The following is a 10,216-nucleotide window of genomic DNA, read 5'->3' on the forward strand; positions in this document are numbered from 1 at the left end:
AGAAGAGGGAGTATCATCAATGGTGATTTAGATGTCACCAATGGTGATTTAGATGTCACCATATATTTATACATATATATATATATATATAAAAATATATATGTATATACATGTATATATAAGTAGTAATGCTGAATGCAAATGATCTGATTCATGGTGACTTGAATTGGAAAAATCATAGAGAATATTAGACAAATGTTTTACAGTGACATAAAAAAAGGTCTCATTTGACATTTTACACAGAATGTAACCAGTAAAGTACTTTCTTGAAAGGTTTTAAACTGAATTTAAATTATTTTTGTGAATTTTCCCCTTTTTTCTCTATTGTACGTATTCCAAAATATTTTGGACTGATGTGGAAAACTTTCTACCCAGAGAAACAGGTCAAATGTTCATGCTTTATGGAAGTGATGCTGTATTCTTTAAATGTCTCTATTCTGATGTTTTATTCATTTATGTATTTGTCTTCGATTCATTATTTTAATTCTTTATTATTTTTATTGTATTTTTTCATGATCCTTCTGACATTTTGTTCACAAGACTGTATTGTGTGCACATGTGTGTACAAAGTCAAAGAGAGATACTTTAGAAATGCTTCACATGTTTTATCTACAGTAGCTAATCATTATCTGCAGGAACTCAATAGCAAGACTGATGTCAATTGTACTTTTTCTTGGGAGCTCAAAGTAACACTGGTGCATTTATTTTGGTCTTTGTCCACATACAAAACTAATGTGGAGTAAACTGTCATGATGTATTGCTGCTCATATACCCTGACTTTACATTACTTTGGAAAAATGTATTGTTTGGATTCACTGAATATGACAGGGATCTTGCAGATTACATCAATGTCAAAGTGTTGCAGAAAAAAAAATCCTACTTAAAGTATAATGAATATTTAATTAGATTATTAATACTGAAGCATCAGTGTGTAAACAGCATGTTACTACAGTTAAGTACATACAGTTCCCTACCTTGGGCCCATCCAACAGCAGAGCAGACCCTTCAGTTTTTGGACTTTTTGTCTCATCTTTGATTTTTGGTGACACATCATTTAAACATTTATTGAAATGAAACCATGTGGGAAGTTTAGAGGTAAAAATCACTATTTGGTGGAGCTGTCAACAACTCATAGACATCTGAAATGTGAGACCGACTACACACTGCTTTTTGTAAGACATCAAAAGACAAAAAGGTTGGAAACCACTGGTTTCATCTTCATCAATGTGCTGTATTTTAAAAGCTTGTTTTATTATCCATTGTGCCAAATCTTCATCTAAAAAGGAGCTAAAGCTGTCAAATAAATGTAGTGGAGGAGAAAGTGCAATATTTCCCTCTGAAATATAGTGGAGTGGAAGTATAAAGTAGCATCAAATGGAAGTACTCAAGTAAGGTACAAGTGCCTTAACATTGTACTTGGTCAAGTACTTGGTTACTTTCCAGACACTCACAAATATAAAAAAAATACAATCACACAATTAAAAAGAGCATAAAAGACATTTACTAATAAAATACCTAAAAAGGCAAAACAAGTGAAACTATTAAAATAATGTTCAAATCTGTAGGCTGTACAACGGATATGTATTATGTAAACAAATAAGTCTAGTTGTCAGACAAGAAGGCAAGTCTATAAAACTGTATCTTAACGCAGGATTTAAAGGCTGAAACAGTGTCAGCATACTGCATACTAACTGGAAGACTGTTCCAAAGCTGAGGTGCCAGCACAGCAAATGCTCGATCAGCTGTAGTGCACAGTTTGTATTCGGCAGAAAACAATATGTACACAGAGAACATTTTATGTACAGTTTATATACATTTTCAAACAATGCAAATCATAAATCAAATTTGATTTATGATAGATGTGTGATAGATGACTCCATAGACTCCATGCCTGCTTCGAGCATGAAGCCACCTTTGAAAAATGTGCTAAATTAGATTGATAATCAGAAACAGGTTTATGGCCAAGCGGATTTGCACATAAAAGGGATACACCTCAGTGTTGTGGTGCATCCAATCAATAATTACAAGGTTACATTACAATTACAATAGCAAAGAGAAAATAGAAGTACCATAAAAACAGGTGATCAAAAATAAATATATATGATTTTACAATAAAAATATTAAATAGAAAGTATATGTTATGGGAGTTATGTTAGATTTTTAAAAATATTTGACAAGATATTGACTGGGAATGTGTGTATGTTCACTGTATAAACAGTACATGCAATGTGCAAATGAAATAATACAAATCATTGTGTTAATGTAATGCACCATGTTGAATGTGACAGGTTCACAGATGTGCAAATTGTGCATATTACTGCATATTGTTATATTAAACCTAAAACAGTCATGGTCATGGCAAGTTTCTGTTAATAGTGGTATTAGTGCTATAGCATGGGTAACACCATTTTGGTTAGAGCACTGACCACACAGTGCTGTAATTAAAGACAAGTCTGGGGTAAAATTCCCTTTTAGGATATGAAATCTAGCCGACTAATGGTACTGTATCTTCGAACTCAGAATCTGTTGTGATATTCATCTAGCTTTTGAAGATGATTAGATGATCATTTTAGCTCCTATTACTCTAATAAGTAGTCAATGTTAGTATTGGTTTAGTGTTACAGCTTAACCTTAGAGCTTCATTTGACACTGTTGGAGCTTTGCACACCATGGTATTGTTATTGATGAATTGATATCTTCAAAGTGCACTGCATTATTTGACTAATATGACATTTGTAATGTGTGTGAGATGGGTTCAACTCCTCAAAGTTTTTAATAAAGTGTGGTGTGCCTAAAGGCTCAGTCCTGGGACCAAATATTTTTACACTTTTTCTGTTGTTGTTGTTACAATAGAAGACTTCATGGTAAAGTTGCAATGATGTATCTGAGTTGTTTCAGCTTCTCTTCACCGCTCCACCTTGGGGAAAAAAATTCAAGATATTACTTTTAAGAGTTTGTGTAGTAATCTCATGACCCCTTATGAGCCTGCTTGCAGCTTGACATTCCAGGGATGTTGTAGCTATGGAAACACCTGTTAAATCATTTACCTTTTTTCATGTTTTAAGGTCTATTTACATCCCTATTCTGTTTAAGAGTCCATATTGTGCATGCTGGTTCACTGCTGTCATGGCTTACTGACATCTCAGTAATTGTAACATATTACATTTGTTATCAAAAATGTTACACAAGCCTTTTACATATTGTACAAAAATGATAATGCATTTGATGATGACATTGATTATAATTATGATCAATAATATTAGTAGGCCTATGGTAACAGTTTTGCCTCTAATGCAAACCTCTAATCTGTATAATAAAATTGATAAAATAGCTAGCAATAACTACGTATGTTTGTCATTTCTAATTTCCAACCTTCTGTACTGCGCTGTAATTCAAAATATTATAAGTGTCTTCAATACAATACTGTCCAATACATTACATACATTTATTCATTTGGCAGAGGCTTTCGTCCAAAGTGGCATACAGAGTAGGTAATCCAAGGCAGATTGATGAGAAGCTATCAAGAATAAGTGCTTCAACACTCAGCTCCACATTTCACCTGACACCAGGTTTGCAGGTGCATTAAATACAACATAACCTCCATCCTCAACAACAGAAAAAAAAAACGTTGAAGGCTTCACAGAGATAGAAAATACTGCAGAGCTAGATTATACAGGTGCAAATAATAGACCTGTTGAAATGAGCAAGTTGAAAAAGCTTGTTTAAACACTTGTCAAAGTCACACTAATAGCTTCATGGTCATTTTGACAATGTGAATGTGACAGGCGTACAGGTAGTTATAAGGATAGTTGTCTGTTAAATTGTATTCATTGTGACTTTGTGAATTGAACTGAGGCAGCAGAAGAGTCCAGATCTAATAAAATGTGAATATAATAAGAAGTCAACCAGGAGCCTCCATAATAGACACTTATTAAATGAGTTAGGCTATATTTCTATCCAAATATTACAGATAAAATATCCTAACCTGCATGGGACTTATTTAGAGCCTTTTTAAAATTATACTTTAATTGACTTACTTAGCTAATTTACTTATGTATTATTTTTCTTTAACAGGTTTTTGACTCATGTTCATTTGTTTGACTTTTAACGACAGCAGGTGAAGAGGCGCTGCACTGATTATTATGTGTGATTATTTTATAGCCATATATAATATAAAGTCTGTATATGTGTTTACAGCCGACAGGTATGATTATAATTATTATCATTGGTGTAACAAATATTTTGTTTAAACTGATGCCTTTTACAGTCTTGATTTTTTTATTGGCTGAACGAATAAAGGCTTTAAAAGCATGGGCATAATTCACGAGCAAATGGTTTCATCAATACGATCTGATTGGGCCTATATATTACAATGTTGAAGGGGACTCAGGTAAAGGCTATACTCTCTATGCAAAGTGAATTGATAACACGTCTAAGACAAGTTAACTTGAAATATCGAATTTCATAAAGACTTTGAGATCCTGATGTTTCTGTGAGAGAATAAGTCTTTCTTCCAGCTGTAATGATCTCATATCGATACTGACACTGATAGTAATGTTTTGTCCTAACATAAGAGGATGTTGCACTGAAAAATTATCTATAGAAAAAAAAATGATTATGAGCCACAAATGTTTGAAACGCAATTTTACACATTTCATTTAATCGAAGGTATTTATTGCAATAAAAGAGACAGTGCAGGTCCCTTTAAATTGCCTTTTCATAATGAACACATTTGCCGAAGGTAATTAATATATAAACTATCCCGATTTGTCACTTTGATTTGTATTTCAGTTAATTGTGAAGGTAATTACGGAGCAAATTAACAGCTTTCAGGAAAGACCGGGGTTTTAGGGTCCGGTTTCATCTCACAGACCTTATTAATTTTCTCTCCCCTAGATGTGATGAAAAGGAGCGATAAATCTGGGTGATCGGTGAAGGCCAATACTAAATGGCTCCATATTTCACCGTTGCTTTAATAGAAATATTCATGCGGGCCCCCTTAATGAAATTAAACCCGCGGATGGGGACAAGGCGCAGCTCGGCCGTGTGGCGATCAAAACTCCGGCTGTTATAATAATCATACCGAAAGCTGATAAAATACATTTAATTGATGAGATAACTGCAAAACACATCCGCTTTGTCCAGGGGTGAAGATGTTTATTTAGCCCTGTACAATTTCATACTAATTTTAATAACAGCTGCTATGCACTCTCAGACTCTCATGCCTCTCCAATATGTCAAAACTGGATGTTTTTCCGTTTTCCTTATCCTTATAGGAGCAAAGATATGTGTCAAAGAAAAAAAAAGCAAATATCAAGAACAAATTCTCAAAATGCAAAAAATGGACATCCCTTGCATAATAATTGAAAGTGTATAAATGTTCACATCTTCAGCATCTGAACCTTTTTCTTCTAAGAATAAGTTGAGATGTTTGATGACAAAAGCGTCTCAATGAATTGACTCTCTCCTTCTCCTTCTCCCTCTCTTACTATTTTTTCTTCTTCTTCTCCACGTTTCCATGCAGGCCCACATCAATCTCTCCGTTATCATTCTGTAATTGGTCATGATCATCAAGGTCTACAATTAAATGGCGATCCTTTACTTGAAAACCACCCGGTGACTTGTTGATTTCCCCCGAGCAAATAAACGTCCCAGGAGCTCGGTCAGCTGATGAATTGACAAAAACTAATCAGCTTTATTGGTAGACAGGTTAAGGGCAACGGGGTGTCAATAATTCTCATTTTGACCTCCTCTTCCATTAGCTTTAAGTGGCTTATTAGACCGAAGTCACCCGAAGCCAGCGCGGGCCTATTACATCCCCCTCCTCATCACACTTTAGAGCTTTCAATTACAAAAATATTTTGCTGCTCGTTGGTTCACAGCTTCAGCCGAATTTTGAGCTATTTTTGCTCCTGTAGAATGTAAAAAAAATACAAAAAGAAAAATCCCAACATTATTTGTAATATTTCAGACACAGAAATGAGCTATTCGTTGTCTTTGTGGGATTTTATTTGAAATGTATGAACACAGGCAGGCTTCTCAATACAGAGTAGAGTTTTTTTTTTGGACACATCATGCTGGGTGCAGTGAGGGTATCACATAATTAATTTGGGTATACAGCTCCATTATAAAAGGTCAGTCTGTCACCTTCAGGTTTGGGGAACGACAGAAGGAGGGCTTTTACTTAAATTTCCCTGTTGGCCTCTCAGGGCACCTCGGCTCAAGATGCTCATTTTTTGCGCATGCCATTTTAAAAAGCATTGCCTGTACATTTATTTAATTTTCTATCCGAATCCAATGAGTTAAGATGATCCTGATAACCTTACACATCACCTTACATGTTAGGACTGAAAATCCAATTTTGCACTGGGGAAAAAACTGTCATTCAACATAGTTTCTCCCATTTAATATATCTAAGTAATATAATGTGAATATTTTTCTATTTTATAGCTGAAGTTAAACCATCTCCTTTCCTCAGATGGAGCAGGAAGACAGACGCAAAAAAAACACGCCACTCCCTTTGACAGAAAGAAAAACGTCCTGATTCAAAAACATCTGGACCTGCAGTAGAAATAATTGCATTTTTATTATATAAAAAAGATTTTCCAACTAAATTTAACATGACATACTTTCACGTGATTGTTTGTTTCTGCTAAGGTTTTAACAAAATGTTACTACACCTGATCCTGTGACCTCGGTCAAATTGGTGAAGTGTACAGAAAGCCATTCCCCAAAAATGTATTGCGCACTTACTCCTGCCATCATTAAACAAATAAGGTCCTCCTTAATGATTATTCACATTGGAAACTTTGACTCGATAACTCCCCCTGTTAATGAATTGTATATTATTGTAAAAGGCGAAACATGGCATCTCGTTGTAATTGATCAAAAAAAAAAATGAAAAAAAAAAAATCTTTTTCTTTTTTTCCCCTAACGTTTGCGTCATTTCCCTGTAATAGCAATATTTTATGAAAGCAATAACGCAGCCAGCACCGTGCTTTAGCACTGTGATTAGAGCAGAGAGGCGTTGTTGGGTCCGGTGTGAAGCTTGGGACAGCCCCCTTCTAGACCGCTGCACCAATCGCCTCCATCTGACAGGGATTAAGTGTCACACGGATCTACTCTCTCACACTCCGGACCACATCATAACCTTTGAGAGGTGGCGAAAGGGAAAGGACTTCTCCTTCGTTTACGGTAGCAGAGGCGACAAGGACGCACACCGGGGGCCCAATGGAGAAATCCAAAAACTTTCGCATTGATGCGCTTTTAGCAGTCGATACACCCAAAGTGCAGACCTCTCCGCTTGCGCTTGTGACTTCCCTGTCTTCCTCCTCCTCTTCCTCCATCCCGACGTCTGGAAGTGTTGCGGTCCCGGAGTTGACGACCAGCGGCGAGTCTTTACGCACCGAGACGCCGTCTCCGCCGAGGATTTCCACATGCGGCCTGATTCCTAAACCTGGTTTCCTTAACAGTCCGCACAGTATGCTTGGATTACATCCGCAGAGTACCGCAGGGATCCCCGCACAAGCTCTCTACGGTCATCCCATGTACACTTACTCCACAGCTGCCCTCACAGGCCAACACCCTGCCCTGTCCTACCCTTACCCACACGGCTCCCATCACCATCACACCAGTGATCCCATCAAACTGACAGCCAGCACCTTCCAGTTGGACCACTGGCTGCGGGTCTCCACAGCCGGGATGATGCTGCCCAAAATGTCTGACTTTAATTGTAAGTAGCCTCACTGTGTTCATTTCTTTGTTCTTTTTCTATATAAATCTAAAAATATCATATAGCATGTTGGTTACGTATGGCAAACTATGTAAAATGTTTAATTGCACCCAAAAATACTTTTATATGTTATAATGCTGCTAAATAATAAATCATCATAATAATCAAAACATCAAATAGCCTCATAATGAAGGCCTGTCCTGTAAGGCAGCAATGTCACTGTGCTTAAAACTAAAATTAAGACAGGCATGCCATTATTTACTTAAAAACAAGGTCCGTTTTGGATATTTTGGCCCTCAGATATAGTCAGGTATGGCCGTCTGGATAAAAAGCTGTCATTGAATGATGATTTTTCAGAGAGGAACTAAAATGGACAGATAATGGACAGTGGGAAAGTGGCAGAGGAGTGTGAAACCCACAGTCGACATGCTATTTGCTCACCAGATACTGCCTTTTTGTTTCTGCTCGTTTTAACAGATTTGTTCAAAATGAAGTGGCAAATAGCTTCTCTATGGACATATTCATATGTGGACTACTTTGTTGCTTAATCGGGGAGCAAACAGATAGAAAATGATATCTTATTACATCAGAAAAAGAGATTTTGACGATTGCATCTTAAGGCTTCCCTTACAAGTGTTTGGAATATTTTATCATCAGCTATAAAACTGGATGTTGGTTTTGGACATTACCTATCTTATTTCAGATATATTCTATTATATATTCTGTTAGATGTTTAAATGTTGTTGCAGGGCACATGGAATTGATGATGTTTTCATTTTGCAGCTCAGGCGCAGTCCAACTTGCTTGGCAAGTGCAGAAGACCAAGAACTGCATTCACGAGTCAGCAGCTGCTGGAGCTGGAGCATCAGTTCAAACTGAATAAATATCTGTCAAGACCCAAACGATTTGAAGTGGCGACGTCCCTCATGCTGACGGAAACTCAGGTAAGAACAGGTTTTGACTATTAGTTTCCATCTTAAGGGCTTCACAAACATATTTTAGAAAATGCACAAACATGACCAGTAAGTTATTTTTTATATGGTTTCAATTTATGAAGATAACTGAAAATTATATTGAAATCTCACTCCAACTATTCCAGTTGCATCCTCAATGTTTTCGAAATTAGGGCAATTAGAGCAAATTTGGGCAAATGGTGAATATTTTACTAAATTTACTTGAATTTGTGTTTGATTCAAATTATTATTTAGTAACTAAATACTATAGTAAGTAACTTTTCTCACGTGTTTAGTGTAGTATAGAAGCTATTGTATATACAGGGAGCTTGTAACACGTAGAAGTCAACGTCAGGTGCACTGGTGACTTTTACGCAATCTTTACGCATAGTTACGCACAGTTAGCCTCAGTGTTTATACATTTAGATGAGTTAAACTTAATTATTGTTTCCTTTCTTCAGGTTAAAATCTGGTTCCAGAACAGACGTATGAAGTGGAAGAGAAGTAAGAAGGCCAAAGAGCAAGCCGCCCAGGAGGCCGAGAAGCAGAAAGGCTCCAAGAACGGCCAAGAGAAATCTGACGGACTTGAACAGTCGGATTACCACAGTAAGACAGACTCAAAAAATGCCAGGATAAGAGACTTCAGAGACAGTGATGACGACGAGGGCGACAATTTCCTGTACAACTCTTCGGACTGCTCTTCAGATGACGAGAGGAATCACACCAGTGACACAAGTCCACAGCCTTAAAGCTGAAGAAGAAGAGGAAGGAGGAGGAGGCCGAAGGTGGCGATCTCCATTTATAATGACTGTGGGGGATTTTCGCTATTTAAAAAAAATGCATTTGCATGTAATCCAACCTTTTATCACCTACATGGAAATAATCAGCATTTTTGTTACGAAAAATATAAAAAGTAGGTCAAGTATAGATGATGCCCATGTCATACTAAACAAGCAATAAAAGCAGGAGATTGTATAAGAGCATCATTCAGCAGTCGGCTATAGGTGAACTGTGACATTGCATGGTTTCTATGCAAAACGCTGTAAACTGGCTCAGGACTTTGCAATCTTTACCTGCTCTGATGGTTAGTTTATCAGCAATGATATCATACAGCGCCCTCTGAATAGTCTGCTTATGTTGGCCTTATTGTGGTGTTATAATTCCGTATTGTGTCATATCACGCTGGAAAAAAAATGTTATGTTTATTTTTCTATACTGTATTTATAAAAATGGTCATAGCCTACCAGTGCATGCTAAATTGTTGTTTAGCGTCTCTCTTGGTGCAAACAATGTGAAATAAAAATGTTTTTTTATATATATAAATTCCAGTTGTTATTTTGGTGGAGGAGTTGCTCCTATTAAAACCGATGATTTAAAGGTTTTTACGCACAGTGTTGCTGCTCTGTAGCGGACATATAGGCGTGTGTTTTTCTCTCTGCTCTGACAGACAGGTCGGGTCATGGGAATGACTGTTAATAGCGCTGTCGGATCCGTGCAAACGTGCAGTGAGAGCAAACAGCAAGTAGGCAGT

The 10,216-nt window shown here is 36.7% G+C and overlaps 1 protein-coding gene across 1 annotated transcript; it reads left to right on the top strand.

The window, feature by feature from the left end:
• The first annotated feature begins 7,230 nt into the window (after positions 1-7,230).
• mnx1 (motor neuron and pancreas homeobox 1) lies at positions 7,231-9,434 on the top strand. Its single transcript, XM_053342555.1, has 3 exons — positions 7,231-7,732; positions 8,516-8,676; positions 9,147-9,434. The coding sequence occupies exons 1-3, from the start codon at positions 7,231-7,233 to the stop codon at positions 9,432-9,434; spliced, it is 951 nt and encodes a 316-aa protein (XP_053198530.1).
• The last annotated feature ends 782 nt before the right edge of the window (positions 9,435-10,216 follow it).

This window comes from Scomber japonicus, chromosome 21, assembly GCF_027409825.1.
Source record: "Scomber japonicus isolate fScoJap1 chromosome 21, fScoJap1.pri, whole genome shotgun sequence".
NCBI lineage: Eukaryota > Metazoa > Chordata > Actinopteri > Scombriformes > Scombridae > Scomber > Scomber japonicus.